Source organism: Psammomys obesus, unplaced genomic scaffold (assembly GCF_907164565.1).
Source record: "Psammomys obesus unplaced genomic scaffold, mPsaObe1.curated_primary_1811, whole genome shotgun sequence".
Taxonomy (NCBI): domain Eukaryota; kingdom Metazoa; phylum Chordata; class Mammalia; order Rodentia; family Muridae; genus Psammomys; species Psammomys obesus.
This window is the reverse complement of record NW_026591450.1, coordinates 4,881,822-4,904,400: the sequence shown is the minus strand read 5'-3', so window position 1 is coordinate 4,904,400 and position 22,579 is coordinate 4,881,822. Positions and strand designations below refer to the sequence as shown.

Genomic DNA, 22,579 nt, shown 5'->3' with positions numbered 1-22,579 from the left:
CTCTGGAGAATATTGCAGCAATAAACATGAATGTTCAAGTACGATGTGGTAGGATTTAGAATCCTTCAGGTGTGCACTCAGAAGTGAGATGGCCAGATCATATGATAGTTCTGGCTGTAGTTTTCAGAGATGTATTCATCCTGAATACATATATGTGTGAGTATTGTTCTTGCATGGATGTATATACACCATGTATATGCCTGGTACCTGTAGAAACCAGAAGAGGATGTGAGATTTCCTGGAACTGCAGTTAAGACAGTTTGGTTCCCATATGGTTCTGGGAACCAAACCCAGTTCCCCTGTAAGAGCAGCCAGTGCTCTTAACCACTGAGCCAGCTCTCCTACCCCTTTCTAATTTAGACAAACCTTAGTACTGATTTCCATAATAGCTGCAATAATTTATATTCTCACGAGTTTCCTCTTTCCCCACATCCTTGTCAGCATTTGTTGTCATTTGTTTTCTTGATGAAAGTCATTCTAAGCAAGTAAGGTAGAATCACAAGTCATCTTTAATTTGCTTTTCCCTCATGGCTTATAATGTTGAACCCTTCATCAAATATCATTGGCCATAACTATGTCTACCTTTGAGAACTCTATTCACTTCACTACCTCATGTAGTAGATTTGATGTTTAATTTTTAATGTTTCATACATAGTACAAACATACATATGTTTCTTACATATCTGATACATAATTGGCAAGGATTTCTCATTCTGTAGGCTGTCTCTTCAGTTGTGGGTTATTTCTGTTCTTATGCAGTTTTGTTTTGTTTTGTTATTCCCTATAATGCCATTAGTCAGTCCTTGGGGTTATTTCCTGGGCTGTTAAAGTCTTTTTGAGGTTCCTGCCTCTGCATAGGGAGATTGTTGATGTAGGATGTAGGTGACCTGTCTTCCCTAGTTAACATTTTTGGTCTTACCATGAGTTCTTTGATCCATTTTCGGTGTTTCATTTAGGGTAAGACTCAGGACCTAGTTTCATTTTTCTACAAGTACATACCCAGTTTTCTTAGCAACATCTGTTAAAGAGGCTGTGTTTTCCCTAATATATGTTTTGACATCTGTGTTTTAAAAAAATTTAAGTAGCTGCTGGAGCTGGAAAGTAAAAGAGCGCTTACTGTTCTTGCAGAGGACCCAGGTTCAGTTGCCAGCACCCATATGGCAGCTTACAACCACTTGCAGCTCCAGTTCCAATGTCTCTGATGTCCTCTTCTGGACTCCAGGGGCACCAGGTATGCACAAGGTACACATACATACATACACATACATACATACATACATACATACATACATACATACATACATACATAACAGGCAAAACACTCATACACATAAAATAGAATCTTTAAAAAAATGGAATTTGGGGCTGGAGAGATGGCTCAGAGGTTAAGAGCACTGGCAGCTCTTCCAAAGGTCCTGAGTTCAATTCCCAGCAACCACATGGTGGCTTACAACCATCCACAATGAGATCTGATGCCCTCTTATGGCCTGCAGGCGTACATGAAGGCAGAACACTGCATACATAATAAATAAGTAAATCTTAAAAAAAAAAAAATTTAAAAAAAATGGAATTTGTTAAAAGAAAAACAAGGGCTGGAGAATTGGCTCAGCAGTTAAGAGTACTTGTTGGTCTTGCGAAGGGCCCAGGTTTGATACCCAGAACCCGCATGGCAGCGCACAACCATCCATTAACTCCAGTCTTTAGGGCTCTGATGTCCTCTTCTTTAGCAGGCAATAGGCATACACTTGGTACACAGACATGCATGCTAGAGAAATAGTCATATACACAGTGAATAAATAAATGTTATATATCAAAGAAAATATAAAATTTTATGCTAACGAAATTTTGATGTCTTGTGTTAGTTATGATTTCTCAACCAAAGTTTTATCCCCAAGCTGAACACCATGAAAACAGAAAGCAAGAGGATTGTGAGGACGCTGAAGGAAGAGGTTCAAAAGCTGGATGACCTTTACCAACAAAAAGTTAAGGTAAGGACCTGAGCCACTTGTGCATCCTAGCCAGAGCTCTGTCATGACTGACTGACTGTGCACATACTCTGGCGTCACTCTGAAGTCTTAGCAGCATGTGGTGGCACACACTCACTGGTGCAGTCTCAAAACTCAACCAGAAAGCCAGCTGGGAAGTCGTCCCTGTAAGCTCAGGACTTGGAAGACCCTGATGAGAGGATTGGCACAGGGTTGAGACCCCACCTGGCCACATAGCAAGACCATGTCTCAAAAATATGTAATAAAACTATAATCTCTCCTTTCTTGTTTTTTGAGACAGGCTTTCTCCGTGTAGCCTTGGCTGTTCTGGACTGGCTTTGTAGGCCAGCCTGGGCTTGAACTCACAAGATCCACCTGTCTCTGCCTCCCAGAGTACTGGGATTAAAGGCTTACATAATTAAAACTTCCAACTATACTATTATTTGGTTAAACTAACAGAATGCAACCTTTTGCCTTGTACTATATCATATATAGAATGTTTTTTTTTTTCAGCAGTGTAAAATTTAGAAAATGTAAAACAAAATCTGACTGCACATGAGATTTGAGGTATTTAATGATCATTTTTACTTTTATTATGTTTTAATCTTGAAAGTCTAAATTTATTCTTGGAAGCACTTAAATGAAGGACTTTATAAGTCCACACTTCATCTTCACAAACCTAGGAATCTGAGATTTGGAACTACTTTTGTTATACATAGTTAATACCTGTGTGAAAAATTTAATCAAAATTCCAGGTTTTTTATAAATTAGACTTAGAACACTGTTGAATGAATTGCTACCAGAATCCTCTTGGAAAGGGCACATTTGTGTTTTTCATTCGGAATCCCCAATGGAATAGTTAAAGAAGACTGTCAACACCTTGGGAATACAAATGATGCAACATTATGTTATTTAAATGCTTTATACTTTTTTAGTATACCTAGAGCAAATGGAAGATGCATTTCAAGGAAAATGACTTTTTTTTTTCCTGTAGGAAGCTGAGGAAGAAGATGAGAAGTGTGCCAATGAGCTTGAGTCCCTGGAGAAACACAAACACCTGCTAGAGAGCGCTGTAAATGAGGGCCTCAGTGAAGCCATGGATGAGCTAGAGTCTGTCCAGCGGGAGTAAGTTCACCTCACCAGATAGGATTCTTTGCACTTCGTAAAACTGGATCTGCCCAGGTGCAGTGGCACATACCTTAGTCCCAGCACTTAGGAGCCAGAGCCAGGCAGGTCTCTGTGAGTTAAGGCCAGCCTGGTCTACAAAGCGAGTTCCAGGACAGCCAAGGCTACACAGCCAGGGACAGAGAAACCCTGTCTCAAAATGTTTTGTTTTGTTTTGTTTTTCCTTTAATTCCTATTATAAAGCTATGTGGGGTGCAAAGAATGAGAAGATTTAAAGAATTCAAGTAGAAAAACTTAAAACGTAAGAAACCTGCTGCCATTATTATAGTTATTGCCCAACTAGATTATTAAATGGCTTTTAATGCCTGGAAACAAGTAAATTTTATTGTTACTGGTTTGGTTTGGGGGTTTTGTTTTTGCAGCCCTGGCTGTTCTGAAACTCATTTATAGAGCAATTGGCCTTGAACAGAGATCCATACCTGCCATTGCTGGAACTAAAGGCGTGCTCCACTACACCCAGCTTGATACATCTTAAATAGTTAAGAAGTACATAAGTAATACAATAAACATGGAACTCTTCAACTAAGAAGACCTACAAAGCTAGGCATTGTGGCCTAGCACTTGGGCTAAGAGGTGGAAGGTCTTTCTGAACGGGATGGAAGGTATTAGCACCAGGGAAGCTGACCCCATAAGCAGTGAACTGAGGCAGCTGATGTGCTTATTGTATATGGAATTTAGATGGATTCTACCAGGTAAGGCTTTCTGCATTCACCAAATATTCTCAGGGAAAATGGTAACATAAGTAAATGCAAATTTTGCATTTTTCTCAGGTTTCTACATTGTGCTGGTTTATTCATTTGTTTTCTAGACATCAAACAATTGTCTTTTTTTTTTAATTGTGTAGATACCAATTAGTTGTGCAGACCACCACTGAAGAAAGGAGAAAGGTGGGAAATAACTTACAGCGTCTTTTAGAGATGGTTGCCACACATGTAGGGTCTTTGGAGGTAAGTATGGAGGGCTTTACTGAATTCTAAGAGACATTTTCTACTTTGTCTCTATAAGAACTAAATTACAATTTTTTTTTTTTTTTTTTGGAAAATTGTAATTTATTAGAAGAATCTTGGTTACCGATGTGGCAAGGTTACAAGAGACCATTGTATATTTATAAAGTAGTGTTTTGCCCATGTTCACACACACCACACATAAAGCAGGTGGGAGTAGGTCAGACATGGTGCCCATGCCTGTAATTCCAGCATTTAGGAAGCTGAGTCAGGAGGTTTGCTATGAGTTCATATCCACCCTGTCTGAAATAAAAAGTTTAGAAGTAGATGTATGAACATAGGAATGAGATCAGTATTTGAGAAGGAAGTACTGCAGAATGCTGAGGGAAACATTTGTTGATGGTGTTGGATCCTCCCTTACGCAGAACTCGGGTCCAGATAGACTGAACGTAAGATGAGGCTAGATTGTGAGACTATCTTTGCAACTCACAGGTTATAAAATGTTTTTAAGGGAGATACAAAAAGAAACTCTTGATAAAATTAAGTTGAATCTTCTTAGCCAGCGTAGCAGCACATCCTGAAATTCCAGTGCTTGGAATGTCAAGATCCTTTGCTTAAGGCTAGGTGTAATGAACAGCACAGGATGATAATCCCAACGCTAGGTAGCCTGGCCAGAGCATCACAAGTTTAAGACCAGTGTAAACTACAAAGGGAGACACTGTCTCAAAAACAAATCAAAGAAAACAAAAATCCTTCTGCTGTGCAACACAGTCTCAGGTTCCTAGAATTGGGTCATGGACATTTATCTGGGCAGAGTGTAATAATTCAACCTTAAGTACCTAGGAAAATATAAAAATGTATTAACAATGAAAAAATATGTGACTATGATCCAGCAATGTATGAATAAAACTATGGCTGTATGCATCGACATAACAGAACTGTGAAATAGCAGGCCGCCACTAGGCATGATGGTGGTACCTGACTGTACTCCTAGCCCTCCAGAACCTGAAGCAACAAGATCAACATGGTTTCCAGGCCACCATGAGCTAGAGTGATGACCCATCTTTAAAAACAATAGAAACAAGTCAGCGGCAAAAAACAATGGTCACGGGGCATGGTGGCACATACCTTTAATCCCAGCACTCTAGAGGCAGACTTTGGTGGATCTTTGTGAGTTCGAGGCCGGCCTGGTCTACAAAGTGAGTTCCAGGATGCCAGGGCTACATCATCTGCAGAAATGACTGCATATTATAAATACACACATAACCCTGAGAGGATCCGGGGTATTAAAGAGCACATCAGTTAGCCAAATGATTATCTCTGGAGAAGAGAAGGGAAAATGTTAAGAAAATGGGGTGCAGCCAGGTGGTGGTAGCGCATATGTGCTTTGAACCTCAGCACTTGGGAGACAGAAGCATTCAAGGCTGTGAGATTGAGGCCAGCCTAGTCTACAGAGCAGTTCCCGGACAGCCAGGACTATACAGAGAAACCCTGTTTTAAAATACCAGCCAACCAAAGCAAAACAAAAATAAAATGGAATGCATAAGAATATAAGAATATTCTTTTTAGTTTTATTTGCTTTAAATTTTTTCCATGCAAATGGCAACACTGTTGAGTGGGAAGGCAACCTCCAATTAGACAAGTCTCACCACAAACAGATCAGTAAAGGCATGTCAGGAAAATGAATACAACAGGAGTCACTATATGGATCTCATGGAAAATGCTCGAAGTCAGGGCTTAGGGCAGAATTCATCATGAAGAACATGGTGACTAGAGAGCTCTCCATAAGAATAGGCAGACAGTTTCTCAACTGTAGCTCCCAGAATGTTCTCCTGATTCTCTCATCTCTTCCATGAGCATTCCAGACATTAATCTGCCTGTTGGGTGTGGCCCATCAAAACTTAGGGGCAGGTTGGCGGCGAGCCTGTCCTCTTCAGTTGTGGTTGTTTGCTGCAGGCTGATGGCCATCATCACTTCTGCCCTGACTCTTGGCTAGTAGATTTGTTCTGCTCACCTTAGGCCCAATGCCAGCCTGCCCTGCACAGGATAGCGTGGAGCTGGTAGCCAGGTGTGAGGCCTTTTTTTCTTTTGAAATGGTCTTATTTGGCAGCCCAGATTGATTTTCCTGCCTCAGCCTTTCAAGTGTTGAGATTACAGTCCTCTACCATTACATCTACATAGTTCTTTTCTCAATTTATAAATGTCATTCTTATATGTAAATATCACACTTGAAATAAAACTAATGTTGTGAATTTTGAATTGTTTTCACTAGAAACATCTTGAAGAACAGATTGCTAAAGCTAACAGAGAATATGAAGAATGCATGTCTGAAGATCTTCTGGAAAATATCAGAGAGATTGCAGAGAAATATAAGACTAACGCTGTCCTGTTTAAGGCTCCTGATGAATGAAGATAAATTAATGGTGCTTATCTTGTATCTTTCATAGACATAACATTAGCTGAAAGTATTTATATTCCAAAATTGTGGTAACATGATAGATTAACCTTTTAGATGTAACAGACCAGTTAATAAAGTATATTAGTGAGTTTTCCCTGACATTTCTGTGATGTGATGAGAAGGTACATGGTATGGTCTACACTGGAAGTTAGAAATACAGTGGAACCAAGTTAGATACACCCATTCACTGCCTACAAGTTCTTTCCTGCTGTGATGGCAGTTATAAAATATGCAACAGAGACTGCTTGGCCTGCAAAGCCAGATGTATTCCTTGTCCTGTGACTTTTCCTGGGGAGATAGGAAGAAGCATCTATTCACACAGATGGAAAGGGTAACAACAAACCAAATAAATAAGATTCCATCCAAATCCAGCTTGCTGCATCAGTAAGTTCATTGGGGTTACGTACAGGACTACAAATGACTCAAGCTACACCACCAGGAAATACCTTGTATGGCATATAGGCAGTTACACCATGAAGAGTCCTGCCCACAGCACAGGCAACTCACAAACAGCTATACCACTGAAGAGCTCTGGGAACTTAAGGGAGGCTACTCTACAAAGTCTCCCATGCCAGTCAGTGATGAACCCTTTATATAACCTCAGGCCAGGGCACACTGCCTCCTCACTCCACCCATAAAGGAATGTCACCAAGCCTGAGCTGCTCTCACTTAAGCCTAGAGGAGACATACACAGTCCTTTACTTAAAGTTTTCAGATCGTTTGTTTAAAGAATGCCTGGTTTTAAAATTTTTTTGAACTGAGGATGTAGTCCAGGTAAAGAATTTGGCTAAAGGGCAAAGCTGTGGGTTCAATTCCCTGCACCAAGAATAATAAAAGACCGCTAAGTGGACACTCATAAAAGTTGGTACATCTGAAACTTTTGTTAGCAGGAAAAGCTGCTGGGGAAGAGGCAGTGAAAGACTAACTCTGCCAGTCCAAGTCAAGCCGAACCTGTGTATTAGGGTACCAAGGTGGCCACAGTGTCGGGTGCAAGCCCTGTGGGAAGAACCACTTACAAAGACTGATGGAGTTACTGTTGCTCCTAAGGCTGACTGAGCAGCAGAGCAGCACTGGCCTGAGTGAAGACGGTAGTTTCAGGAGAACAACTGGGTGCTTGATAGCAGGCTGAGTCCACAGCAGCAAACCCAGGGCTCTATTCAACAGACGATCCCTTCTGTGAGAAAGAGAAGCTCTGTAAAAACTTGAGATCCCAATTCTATTTTAGTTATTTAATGTGGAACATTATACATAAAGTATAGTGGCTAAATTAAACAAACCCTGAGTTGCTACTAAAATAGAACCCAGAGGGAAATCCATAGCTTTCAATTTATTCTTTTAATGGATCTAGTGTGATAGACTAGTAGTGGGCACCGTAAGAGTAGGCTAGCGCTAGAGTACTCGTCAAAGCCCTTGAGCTCGATCCCAAAGCTGTGGGAAAGAAAAAGGAACAATTCTGTTAGAGCAAACATGCAGAGCCTCAAGCTCAGCTAGGCGTGATGGCCAGCGTCTATTTGCCAGCACTCATTCAGGATGCCAAGAGGCCCAAAGAGCCTGAGTGACATAACAAGTTAAAGGCCAAGCTGGCCCGTCTCAAACAACAACCAGAAAAAAATAAAATTAATTCAAATGAACTTTTCCTTTATTAATAAAAATTTTTTGAGGCAAAGTCTAGCCTAGGCTGGCCTCAAATGTCCTATATAGCTGAAGACAACCTTGAACTTCTAACCCTCTGGCTTCCACCTCCTAAGCATGAATGTAAAAGCAGTTTGTCCATGTCTGGGTTATGTGTCACGGAGACCTAACTCAAAGCCTCTTGTATGTTGGGCAAGACAATCACTACCACCGCCACCCCCAAAAGCAAAACTTTAGTTAGAAAGGAAAAAAGTTGGCATGGTAGTTCATATCTGTAATCCATCCTTTGGGCAACTGAGGTCAGAGGATCATGAGACCTTGTCAATACTAAACAGAAAAAGGAGCAGGGCAGAGAGACACTCAAATGGACTTGTTTTTCCCTGCCATTAAGTATCAGCTCTAATTATGCAGGGCTTAAGGGATGCCTGATCCATAGGAACAAAGTTCTAGCCACACAACTAAAGAAATGAGAATGAACCCATGACCAATGCAGCTGCCGACTGTGCTGGCCTTTTAGAATGCTGAAACAGATTCTAAAGGCACAGCCGAAATGCCAGCTTAAAGAACTCTGAAAGGACAGAACACTATCCTGCAGTCTACAACGTGTTTATGAAAAATCAGAGAGCTTTATGTGGTACTGTGTCCAGCGATAAGGAGGCCTGAGGGTGGAAAACCAAGAGCTGCACTTGGTTGGCTGCGATCTGAGCGACTGGCGATCGGTGCTCCCCAAATCTCCAAATCAGAGGTCCCTTCCCCAGAGTGGCCTCATTCTGTCTAGAGAAAGGGTACCTTGACCTGCCAGTTACGGCTACCGCCATGATGCCTTGGACTCTTGGTACTTGGGAAACAGCAGGAGGATATAGGAGCCACCATCATGGCACAGAGAAATGATCCTTCTCAGCAAGGAGCCGGACATGCCTCTATACATGCCCTGAGTGTAGGTGACTAGTAAGATGCTTTGTGTTTTCCACCAAGGACAAGAGCTTTTGTGATAACTTACATTTAACGAGATTTTAAAGACCCCCTTTTGCTTATTATATTGATTGTAACTTGGTGGTTAAGCACTCGCCTAGCTTGTGTGTAAAATGCTGTCAGTCTGAAGTAGTCAGAAAAACAAAAATACATCTATACATTAGTAGAGTAAATACCATTTGGCTATGATACGGGTTTTATGCTGCTAGATTTAACACTTTTGTGTTGTCTGGGTTTCTTTTTTTTTTTTTTTTAAGTATGTATGAGTTTTTCCCTGCATGTTTATCTGCCCCACATACATTCCTATGTCCACAAAGGCCAGAGGATGTTGGATCCCGGGAACTGGAATTGCAGATGGTCATCAGCTACCTTATAGGTGCTGGGAATCAAATCTAGTCCTGGAGCTCTCTCTCCTGCCCTATCGGTTTGTTTGTCTTTCAAAGGATAGTCTGGCAGGTCATGGCTGTCTTCCTGTCTCAGCCTCCTATGAGCTGAAATTACAGATTCTAAGCTATAGATGCCCAGCTTTTTTGTTTTGTTTTGTCTTTGAGCTAGAGTCTTCCTATGCTGCCCAAACTGTTCTTAGGCCTTAATGATCTCAGTTCTCTAGTTCAGTCTCCCAAGTAGCTGGGACTTATAGTATATACCACAGCACCCTGTATGTTTTACTTCTTAAAATGTATCTAAAGAAAGTAATAAAAATTAAACTTCTCTGGATTATTATAAAAGTATCAAGGGCTGGGAGTGACATGTCTGTAATCCCAGCATTTGGGTGGCTGAGGTAGAAGATCAGAAGTTTAAGGCCAGCCTAGGATCCTGTCTAGTATTAATATATATTATATGTATTATATATATATATTATTGTATTATATATATTATATGTATTATATGTATATGTACACACAAATGCAAAGAGGGTTCGGATATTAGACTGGGTTAAAGTACCTTCAGGAATATATGCCTTGTTCCAAAAGAACTTGGTGTGGCGTTTCTGCTTCTCAGTCTGTCTGTAATTAGGTAAGTTTTTTTTAGGTTGGCAATGGGGCTGGTGAGCTAGTTCAGTGGGCCAAAGGTGGTGTTGTCTGAGTTTGATCCCTAGAACCCACATAAAAGTGGAGGAAGCAAAGCAGTTTTGCAAAGTATCTTAAAAATCAAGCGATTGTTCAAGAGGCTGAACTGAGCAAAATGTTAACATGAGCAAAGCAAAAGAAACTGTAAATGTTACACAACTTTAGCTTTCATGTTGCCAAGGGACGTTACACTAACCAAGGGTGTGGTGTGACGGGCCAGGAAGACATGGTTAAATGTGGGCTGGTAAAATGGCTGAGCAGGTAAGTGGTTGGTGGGGTGGCTGGGTGGGTGGAGAACAGGCAGTATCAACATTCTCTGAAAGGCTATGACAGTGGGGCGGCTTATCCTTTACAGACGTTGCAGCCTCTGAATGAAGGAAGGGATCAGCTCTGAAGCAGGCCACTTCACCCTAGTAGGCTAAAACACAAATAGATGAAGGTACATGTGACCCTCATCATGCCGGGAGAGTGGTAAGATGAGTGCTCCTGAGAGAGAAAGAAAAACCAGCCTGTGCGGGAGATAAAAAGCCACCTCATGGATAGCTCAGTGGTTAAGAGCACTGGCTCCTCTTGCAGAGAACTTGGGTTCAGTTCCCAGCACACACATGATGGCTCACAACCATCTGCAACTCCAGTTCCAGATCCAACACTGTCTTCAGATCTCCGTGGGCACTGTGCACACACATGATGTACACACATACATGCAGTCAAAACATTCGTACACATAAAAATAATCTTTTAAAAAGGAGGCCATCTTGGGAAACTTTAGGAGTTCTCTGTTTTAAAAGAATACAGCCAGTTACGCATATTTGTAATTCCAGCACTCCAAAGGCAGGAGGATAACCATGAGTTCTGGGCCAGACTGGACCCTGTCTCAAAAATAAAAATGAATCAACAAGGCACAAACCCCAGGAGATTAAGGAGATGGCTGAATCAGTAAGATGCTTGTTGTGTAAGCATGAAGACCTGAGTTCAGACCCCTAGCATCCTTGCAAAAAGCCAGGCTTGGGGGTGTGTCTGTAACCTCAGAGCTGGAAGTTGGAGCAGATCGGTAGATCCTAGACCTGGTTGGCTAGCCCATGTAGCTAACCTGTGAGCTCCAGATCCAACAGAAGCCCTGTCTCAGAAGATAAAGGGTAGAGAGATAAAGGAAGACACAGTGGACCTCTGACCTCCACATGCGCACACACAGGTACATGAACACAACATGCACACAAATAAGAGATGCAAACTGAGCAGTGTGTTATCAGAGGGATGGACTAATGGGAAAACTAGTCCTTTCTTACCTTTCAGCATCACAAGCAGAAAAGTGTCTACTCTCCAGAAATTAGATGATAAATTAGTTCCAGGCTCTGAACTCACAGTCATCCTGCCTCGGCCTCCAGACTGCTGGGATCACAGGCATGTAATAGCAGACCTAGCTAATTAAGTATTCTGTGCCTTGAATGTGAAAGGTCCCCTTACAGGTTATGTATTGAATGCCTGGTCCTCAGCCTCTGGCGCTGTTTGGGGAGGTGCTGGAGGCTTAGGTGAAGCCTAGCTGGTGGATGTGTGTCACTAGGGTAGGAGTGGCTGTGTAGGCTATACCTAGTGTCCTCCTGTTTCCTGTTCATCATGAGGTGACTTAGCTTCTGCCACACAGCATTCTGGACAAAGGTCAAGCTTAGAAGATAGGAAAAGAATTCCAGATGTGCCCTCCCCGGCACCTTCATTCTTTCTGTCATGGAAGAGCTGTGGAAAGTGGAATGCTTGGTCTCCTGAACGTTCCATTTTCAGGAGAGAAGGGGAAGATGTTGAACTGAGTTAGGCTAGACATGGAGTTGACTGTAGAGAAGAGGAAATGGCTAATTAGCCCTGGCATACCAGTCGACACAGGGAGGGAAGGTGGTGATCTATGAGTGCGGGGTGGGGAGCGGGGCGTAGATAAAACAGGTCGAGATGTTCTCAGCCAGTGGGGTACTGGAAGGCGAGCCACAGGTTGAAAGCTACAGGAGGCCTGTCCGGAAGTAAATTACCATCCCATTGCAAAGAAAGGGAACTGGGTGCCAGGGGTGTAGCTGAGGGCTTGCCTAGCATGCTTGAAGCCCTGTTTGATTCCTGCACCCATAAACTGGATGTGGAGGTTTGAATGAGAAGGTTCATATATTTGAATTCTTGGCGCTCCCTCCCTCCCCAGTTGGTAGAACTGTTTGGAGAGGCTTAGGAGGAGTATTACTTGACGTGGGCTTTGGAAATTCGAAAGCTCACATGATTCCCAGTTGTGTCTCAAGATGTGAGCTCTCTCTCGGCTGCTGCTCCAGTGCTGTTCTTGCCTGCCTGCTGCCATGTTCCCCTCCATCATGGTCATGGACCCACCCTCTGAAACCTGAAGCCCCAAATTAAACATTCTAGTCTTTAAGTTGTGTTGGCCATGGTGCCTTATCACAGCAGTAGAAGAGTAACTAAGATACTGGCCCTGGTGGTATCCACCTGTCGTCTCAGCGCTGGGCAAGTAAATGTATAAGGATCGTGGATTCAATGGTGACATGCTGGGCTACATGGTGAATCTGAGGCCTGTCTGGGCTAAATGAGACCGCCTCAAAAAGGAAAAAAAGAAGAGGAGACAGAGGAGAAAAAAGAACAAGAAAAGGAACTGTGGGGATTCACTCAAGTAAGAGAAAGAGAAGGGAAGAGTCCAGGGACTCCAATTTTATGGGGAAATCGTTAAGAATTAATGAAAACATCTAATAAATAATAAAACTTCAAAGAGAAACCATCTGTATTCCAAATTTGAGAAGCACAGGATTACTTGAGCTTAAATTCAGAACTTCACAAACAACTACAGCAACACAGTAAAACTTCTCTTCAAAAAAAAAGGAATGCTGGGTGGTGGTGGTGTATGTACATCTTTCACCCCAGCACTTGGGGAGCAGAGGCAGGCAGATCTCTGCGGTTTGAGCAAGCCTTTTCAGAGCTAGTTCCTGAACATCCAGGACGGCACAAAGAGTCTCTCTCTGGAGAAATCCTAAGTAAGTTACTTAAAGGTGGGTGTGAAAGATGGCTCAGCAGTTACGAGATTACATATCAGGAAGCCATACTACCACCTGTAACTTCAGCTCCTGTGCATCCAAATCTCCCTTCTGGCCTCTATTGGTACCTACATACATGTATGCATACATACATACATATACACACACACACACAAATACACAAATAAAATTTAATTAAAAATTGGGGGCTGGAGTGATGGATCAGTGGTTAAGAGTACTAACTGCCTTCTCAGGGGACCTGGGTTCATTTCCCAGCACCCACATGGTGTTTACAACTGTCAAGTCCAGTTCCAGGGGATCTGGCACCCTCTTACACACACATACATGCAGGCAAAACAGCATGCACATAAAACAACAAATCTTTTTTTAATTAAAAACAAACCTCAGTAGCTATAGGAAAGCCCATATACTACACCATACCTGTCATTGAACTTTTGAATAACCTATCAAGGGGTGTCTTAATAAGATCAAGTCAAAGGGGCCTTATTATAAGGTCTTTCTGTGGGTTGATCCATTAACAAACTAGTCATTTTTGTACAAATGCAGTACAGCTTTTATCATGTTTGGTTGGAATCATGTTTCTGTGTCCAGAGGAAAACATCATTTATCATGATTACAGTTTCCCCAGTCCTGGTTAGAGTTCAAGGTGCCGATTGGGGAAGTGATTTTGCTGATGAAAAAAATCACTACAGAAAAGCCGAGTGGGGTTGTAGCTGCAAGAGGGCATCCAGGCCACAGGAAGGTGGGAGCTCTGGTTCGTGTGGAGCCTGAGGATGCTCAGAGCTGTTAAATATCTGGGACAAATTTTTCCTTCCATCCCCTCTGGCTGTTTTCAAACACATCACAGTTCTCTCCTGGGAAAAAGTTTAGAGGCCTGGGAGACAAAGGGGAGAGAACAACACAATTAAACCACTAAATGCCCTCTATTGTCTCCTCCTTGTCAGGTTGGTTTTGAAAACAGTGAGCCTTGAGGAATGTGGCTTTTAGCCGGAAGCAGTATTTAGGTTTTAGACTTGCAAAGCTGAAACAATATACTATTTAATGTCAACTTCTTTTGTTCTGGAAAAGCAACACGGTTCGGACAATTTAGTTCTGCAAGAAGGCAAAACATTGTCCAAAATGGAAAGAGCTGAGGCCCGGTGGATCTAAGACGGAACCCTGTCAGTAAACAGCGGGTGTGTGAAGATGTGTGAACTTTAACTTGACTTTAACTTCTTTATTCTTTTTTGAGACTCCTTTTTTTTTTTTTTTTTTTTTTTTTTTTTTTTTTTTTTTTTTTTTTTAAGGTTGAGGTCTCGAACAGGAGGAGAGACACACCCAGCAGCCGTAGAAACAGGAAACAGCTATTCTAAAACCAAAGGGGGGCGGACCATGAAAACTCAGAGTTAGCTCTGCTGTTCTGTCCTGGGGCGGGTTACCTTCGAAAGTGGGTCTTTTTGTGTGACGAAGGCTGGAGATGGTTGGCTCTCGGTGCGCAGCACTTACAGGGTGATTTTTGTAACTCTATCCTTGCAAATGGACTGTTTCCTCTAGAAAACCCCGAGATCACCTTTCAGAAGTGTTAGGAACTAACTCCCCAGGGACAACAGAGGCGCTGTGAGAAGAGCAGCCTGCAGTCATTTCAAGCCAGAAGATGGCTGAACGGAGAGACAGACTGGCCTGGGCTTGGCAAAATCCCACTTGGTGGCGTTACTTGACTAAAACGTACAGGCGTTGAGGCACGCAGGGAAGAAACCCGTGCTCACCTCTCAGATTTCCACGGCCATGCATAACTAAATGACGTCCGCGGGTATTGTATGCTTGGCTTCCGGGGATGCCGATGCATTCAGTAACACCGAGCTAACAGTCCCGCAAGAGGCGTGGTGTGAGAACCAGCCGGTTTTCACAGAGCAGATGACTTCCCTTCAGGAAACCGAAACCTAGAAACTGTCAGAAGAAGGAGACTGCTTTCTTTCTGCTGTTTTTGGGACCGTGTCTGAAAGAATGTAGGTATGTGTAAGGGTGCCCTGATATCAGATAAGGAATACAAGCACAGATTACTCTGACGTACTTTGTAACTCAGATGGTCCAGATGCTCTGACTCATGTCAAATGTTTTACTAGTCCTTAAAAAGGGTTTAAATCAGGCTCTGCACCTTTGCCCACTCTGACAGCTCTCATACCATGACAAACTGTTTGAATTTCAAAAAGAAAAAAAAATCCGGTTCTGAGAAGAATTAACCATAGTTTAATTTTAAAGAAAGTGAGGGTTGGTTCATGTTGCTTTACACCCTCTTCTTGTGACACAGAAGCTAGGCAAATCTAGCTCAGGCAAGCATTAATACTGATGGCATTACGTGAAGACTCCCACACCTGAACACTTACCCATACACACTTTTACAAACAAAAATGGGCATACTCACTCACACCTGTAATCCTGACACCCTGGACATGCAGGCAGGAGGATCAGGAGTTGAAGGCCATCTTTATCTCCATATTGAGGAGTCTAGCCTGGGTTACAGGAGAACCTGCCTCAATCAATCAATCAGTTTTCATTTTCTTAAGGAAGTTTCTGGTTTAATTTAGATACATCCTCCACCCTCCCGAAGCCCCTGCCCCGACACACGTACAGTCTGTTTGTTGATATCCTCTACCAGAGTGGTGCGTTTGTTACAAGTGAGGAACCTACATGTCATTAGCACCAAAGGCGTAACTTACGTCAGCGTTCACAGTGTGTGCAGAGGACGTGCGTGCATTCATATGTACAAACGCAGGGGTGTGCCACAGAGCACAGGTGGCGGTCAAGGCAGCCTAACCGGTGTGCTCTCCTTCCATCCTGTTTGTGTAGGGGTCTCTGTTGTTTTTCTGCACCGCATACCAGCTGACCCGTCCGCCCCACCGAAGAACTGGGATTGCAGGTGCTCTTGGTTGTGTGGGTTCTGGAGACTCAACGCTGGTTCTCACGCTTGCAGAGTGTTTGTACCCGATGAGCCGTCTCCCTGTCCTCGGTGTTTTTCACTTAGAGGTTTGGACTAATGTATAATGAAATGTACCCACCAACACAGTATCATGAGAGTATCTTTCCCTTCCTCCAGATTCATTCTCTGCAACCATTGTGTCAAAATAGCATGGATTTTAAAAAAAAAAGGAATATCTTTTATTCTTTGACAATTTCATACATGTAAACAGCATATATTGGTCATACTCACCTCAAACATCCCCTTCCGCCTGCCGGCGAGGACCAAGAGTGGTGGTGCTCTGTGTGCACGGTTCTGGAAGACTGTGACACCATCATGGACCCTGCTTTTCAGACACCACCTCTGTGAACCTTAGACTAGAAGCCCTGGGAAATTCTCTTCAGAGCTGCCACTGTACTCAGGCTTGATTTTTGAGACACGGGGCTCAGGCTGGCCTGAGATCCACTGTGTATTCCAGGGTGACCTTGAACTCTCAAATCTGCTGCCTCGGTCTCTGAGCTGGGGTTATAGATGTGCACCCCCACGTGCAGTTCATTTTGATATGGTTTTTTTATGTAGCTCTGTGTTGGTGTCAGTTTTGTCAAGCAAAAAGCACAACCATCTCTTAGCAGGGAGGGGTGTTTTCCAAATCTGTGTCCCCAAGGGTGGGGTTGGAATGGAATGAGAAGAGGCGGCAGCAGAAAACAGTCTTTTCTGTGGGGAGAATCGTTAAATTGAGCTGACTGGTTAAACTAAAGATGTGGGGAGGCAGCTGGTAAAAAGAGAGAAGGAGCTGGAAAGGGCCAAGGAAAGGAGAGGGGAGCTATGGAATTCGAATTCCACAGTGAGCCTGGAAACGGGCTTTTTCTATGCCATATGCTCTTGGGTAGGGCACGTTTTAAAGTCCCAGTGCTGAACCCATTATAGATTCCTGTTTGGAAACAAGTGCTGAGTAAATTTAATGACGAAATTAGCACTTCTAAATTGTCCTAATTTTTTGTTTTATCTTTCATCTTGTGCTTGCACAGCTAAACTGGGTTTGAGTCTAGCCCCTGGGGTCATAAGTGTTTACTTCCTTGTCTCTAGCTCCACACTGGCTCTTTAACATAGTGCAAATTAAATACCACGACATAGGGTAGCCCTCTTGGAACTCCTCTCATCTCTCATCTCCAAAATTATTTTTCCTTAATAAATGTTCTTTCTACTACTAAAAGCCACACTGTAGCAGGCTCCTTCCATGTGCTTCCCTAGGCTCATAAGCCACAGCTTTTTTTTTTCTTTCTGACAATCAGTTTCATTCCTCCTTAACCATATTTCTTTTCTTGAGACAGCACCTGGCTTGCCTGGAACTCACCATGTAGAGAAGGCTTAACCACATTTCCTACCTGCAAGTTTCAATAATTGCCCGACAGTAAGTTTCAAGATTCCGTACCCATTAAGGACATTCAGCCTCTTGACCTTGCAATATGATGTTGTCTCCAAATGTGCAGAACAGTGTTCGTAAGTGTCCCGGATTATGTGTGGTCCACGGGCCACAGAGTGGACACACCCACCTTGTTCCCTATCATTCTTAGGTTTTCATTACCTGTAGTTGCTTTATTTAAAATAGCAAGAAAGGCGGTCCAATCCAGTGCGACGCTCCGGGTCTTTACTAGGTGAGATGTGGGAATTTCCGTGTATACGATAATACCGCCCTTCTCTGTGTGTGTGTGTGTGTGTGTGTGTGAATGTACGTGATTATGTGAGGCTGTGAGCACGTCTGTGTACATGTGGAGACCTGAGTCGATGTCAGAGCGTTTCCTTCCTTGATCTCTGTCTTTGAGAAAGGGTCTCTTAGGGAATCTGGAGCTCATCTATCAGCCGACCAATAAGCTCCAGGGTTCGATCCGCCTCCAGTCCCCCAGCACTGAGTGACTGCTACAAGCCATGCAGGCTGGCTTTCGCATTAATCCTGGCACTGAGACTTAATCTCTGTGCTTGTAGGGCAGGCCCTTTGCTGACTAAGCCATCTCCCTAGCCCACCTCCAACTTCTGATTGACCAAAACAAGGCCTGTTAAAACTGAAAACCTCCCATCTATGTATTTTCAAAAAGGAAAGACAAAAACTGGCCCATCAAGATTGCTCAGTGGGTTAAGGCACTTGTCAAGACTGAAGACTCGCATATGTCCCAAGGACCTGCACGGTAGAGGAAGCATTGTCCCCTAACCTTCACACAAAGTGGCATTAGCAAGCCCTCCCCTTGAGCCTTGCTAAGCTCCAAGAAAAAAAAAAAAAATGTTGTCCAAATGTCCATAAGGTATAATTAGGTCTGGAGAGGGTAAGCGTGTGACAGCATAAGAACCTGGGTTCAAATTCCCAGCACCCACATCCAAAGGCCAGATACTATAACATTTATAATATATCATCGTATGCATGCGCCTGTCCTACTGCCTCTTACTGCTGAGAATCACCCTCAACTTGGGGTTTGGGGAGGTGAGAAAGTTATAGGATAAAAGAATACATCATTCTAATCCAGATGGTCAACTTTTTTGTGAGATTTGGTTAAGAGGTTTCCAATTTTATTTCCCTTTACATTATGCAAGGAAAATACCAGCTTCTGGGAAGCTAGAGAGATGGCTCAGTGTTAGAAGTGAGTTCAATTCCCAGTACCCATATGGTGGCTCCAAACATCTATATCTCCAGCCTCACATAAAAATAAGGCTAAAAAAAAAATTAGTAGCTGGGCCTGGTGGTACACGCCTATAATCCCAGCACTCAGGGAGGCAGAGGCAGGTGGATCTCTGTGAGTTTGAGGCCAGCCTGGTCTACAAAGCAAGTCCAGGACAGCCAAGGCTATACAGAGAAACCCTGTCTTGAAAAACCAAAAAAAGAAAAAAAAAAAAAAACAAAAAACAAAAACAGACATAGGTGTCTAAGGCCAAACTATCTGAAACTGTCTCAAAAATAAAAATGTTTGACAAAAGGCTGAGAGTGTGGTCTACCATTAAAGTGCCCAGTTAGCATGTATAATTTCCTATGCTCAACTACATGTATCATAAAAAATAAAGAGAAGTAAGGAAGGAAAAATTTTCTTACAGTAGTGGCATGCTGTGCCGTCCAACCTGGCTTTAGATTTTAGAACCACCTGCCTCAGCCTTGAGAGTGCTGAAATTATAGGCGTGTACCAGCACAGGGAGAAATTGTTGTGAAACAGTGCATGGGTCAAAGGGCTTCCCTTCCCATTAGGGAACCTATATATATTGTTGTTGTTGTTTTTGAGACAGTTTCTCTGTGTACCCCTGGTTGTCCTGGAACTCACGCTGTAGATCATACTGGCCTCGAATTCAGAGATTCACCTGTGTCTGCCTCCTGAGTGCAAGGATTAAAAAGTGTGCACCAATATGCCCAGCAATAAAATGTAATTAAAAAAAAGAAAAACAGTGGTAGCTATGCTTTCTTGTCTCAGAACTTGGTGAGATCATTACTTTGGTGGTTCCCAGAGACTTACACATTTTTGCTACAGGTACATAGTCCTTACACCTATAATGTCAGATGATCTTAGGACACCCTCCACCCAAAGTAATTTCATTACTGTTACTTTACATCCTGACCACAGTTTCCCCTCCCTCTCCTCCTCTCAGTCCCTGTCACCACTTCCTCCCCCATCCACTCCTCCTCCCTTTTTCTTCAGAAAAGGGGAGGCCTCCCATAGGTATCAACCAACTTTGGCATGTCCGGTTACAGTAAGACTTGGTGCATCTTTTCCTACTGAGGCTATCTGAGGCAACCCAGTCGAGGCAAAGGGAGCCAAAGGCGCAACAGACCGCCCCTGCTCCCACTGTTGAGAATCCCACATGAAGACCCGGCTGCACAATGTGCGTACAGAGGACATAGGTCAGTACCAGGCATGCTTCCTGCTTAGCAACTCAGTCTCTGTGGGTCCCTACGGGCCCAGGTTAGTTGATTCTGTAGGTTTTCTTGTGGTGTCCTTGACCCCTCCGGCTCCTACAATCCTTTCTTCTCATCTCCTACAGGATTCCCCGAGTTCCACTTAATGTTTGGCTGTGGGTCTCTGTATCTGTCTCCATCAGTTACTGAGTGAAGCCTCTCAGATGACAGTTATGCTAGGCTCCTGTCTGCCAGTACAGCAAAATGTCATTAACCATGTCAGGGGTGGGCTTTCTCGTGGCATGGGTCTCAAGCTGGACCAGTCATTGACTGGCCATTTCCTCAATTTCTGCTCCATCTTTTTCCCTGCACATACTGTAGGCAGGACAAATTGTGGGTTGAAGGTTTTGTGGCACCCACCTGCTTTCAGGAAGAGAACTAGGCTCTGAGGCAGTTTGTTACTGAGCAATTCTTAACTAAACCCGGAGAGCTGGAAAGACACTTCTTGTTGAGGACATATTTCCAAAAGCATTTCCCTTGGATTTTGGAGACAGAAAAAGAGCAAGGATTTATGTGCAGTGATACAGTGAACAAAGATGAAAGAAGGAGCTGAGTGTGTAGTTCAATGACTGACCGTGTACTTAGCAAGCATGAAGCCCTGATTTAATCCCAGGGAGGTGCAAGAGGAGATTATTATCCAGATTTAAAATGCTTACCAGTAGATAGGTTAAAAAATAATAATAAAAAAAAGGTCCTCCTCCCTCAAATAGTTATATAGCTGTAGACAGATGGGATCAAAAGAAACGTTTTATTCTCTTTCCCCAAAAAAATCAACAAAATCAACAGTACAAAATCAACAGACAACTGACAGATTCCAGAGCTCATGTACTTGTCAATGACTCTACTTAGACATACAACTTCCCCACCTGAAAAGTAGACTTCGTTGAAACTGGAATGAGAAGGGACCCTACAATGTTCTTAACCAGTTTGGGAGGTCAGAGGCTCAGAGTCACAAAGCATTTTAGCTGGCAAAGCCTGAATTTATGCCATTGAGGTTGCCCTTTACTTTGCAGAACAAAATAAACATAACGTTTGAGAAGATAAGGACATTGAAAAAGATTCCCTTCTTGCCCTTTTTTAATTTGAAGGATTAGCCAGCTCTGTTTGAATGTCTTCTGGGAAATTCCTGCTGGAGTTTAATCACTATTTTGAGTAATTAAGAGGGTGGGAACTTAATCTAATTAAGGCATTTAGAGACTGGGCCATAGGGAGGTGATAAAGTCATTAAGGTAGGGGGCGTGTGTGTGTGTGTGTGTGTGTGTGTGTGTGTGTGTGTCAGGTGAGTAAACAGGAGACAGATGCATACTCCCAATCTCTTACCACAAAAGAAATGGCCTGGGCTGCCTAGGATGCCCTGTTCTGCCAACAGAAGACTTACTTATCACCAGGTGTGGCCCCTGGCTCTGGAACCTCTATACCAGCTAGACAAAAGAAACATTTTTTAATTTAGGGAGACCGTGCTACTGTTTATCAGCAGGAAACCTCAGATGTAAAAGGTGTTTACTGTCACCAACCAACTAAATTTTGTTTTCCTGCTTTCTGACATGATCCTTCCTCTTTCTTCCTCTCTTTCCTTTCCTTATTTGGTGATGCTAGGAACTGACCCAGAGGTCTCCTTGTCCATACACAAGTAAAGTGTTACTACCGATTTATATACCAGCTTTTTAAAACAGCAGACACAGCATTATTCTCAAAATCACTAGGGACTTTGTGAATCTGCTTACCCTGTGGGAGGGGATCACAGGGGGGAACAGCTATGTGACTATCTTCCACACTAGGACATTGGCAAATGAGGCAAGCATGACTTTGCACACTGATTTTTTTGTTTTTGGAACATGTGATGATCAGGTAAGAAACTGAGCTATCCTGGCAGAGGTATCTAATTAGAGGTCTCTTGTAATTAAACCAACAGCCTCAGCTAGCTGACTGCCAGCCATGGAGGCAGATCATGCAGCACCCACCTTCTTTAAGCTGCTGGTGACTACACTAAATAACAATCTCCTGTGACCCCAGAATGGCACAGCCATGCTCAGCCCAAACTACAGAAATCATGAGCCATAAGTAGTTCCTGTTTTAATCCACTACATTATAGTTTTAGAAAAAATAAAACCTAATTTAATCTTTGATGATATATACATTTGCATAATGTATTTTGTTCATATTCATCCTCATTCATCTCTCTTACTCCCTTCCCATTCCCAGTCTAAAATCTTTCTTCTTCCTAACATATCCCCTCCTACTTTCATGTCTTGTTTTTGTTTGTTTGTTTTTTAATTCACTGAGTTAGGGTTGCTTGCATGCATGTACATTGATCTGGTTTTATTTACCAGCTCATGAGCAACTTTCTGGTGTTAAGGCACTACATTTAAATAAACTCACATATGCAACCACAAAATCAGGTGTGGTGGTACAAGTCTGAAAGTTCAGCTCCCAGGAAGTTG

At 42.9% G+C, this 22,579-nt stretch overlaps 1 protein-coding gene across 1 annotated transcript in view; it reads left to right on the top strand.

Annotated features, from left to right (window-relative positions):
- Window positions 1-6,884, top strand: part of Ndc80 (NDC80 kinetochore complex component) — a 35,230-nt gene extending 28,346 nt beyond the window's left edge. The window contains exons 14-17 of the mRNA XM_055610124.1: window positions 1,896-1,988; window positions 2,980-3,110; window positions 4,015-4,117; window positions 6,387-6,884. Coding sequence (XP_055466099.1) covers window positions 1,896-1,988; window positions 2,980-3,110; window positions 4,015-4,117; window positions 6,387-6,524 — 465 coding nt within the window. The 3' untranslated portion in view covers window positions 6,525-6,884. The remainder of the gene's footprint in view (window positions 1-1,895; window positions 1,989-2,979; window positions 3,111-4,014; window positions 4,118-6,386) is intronic.
- Window positions 6,885-22,579: the final 15,695 nt, after the last annotated feature.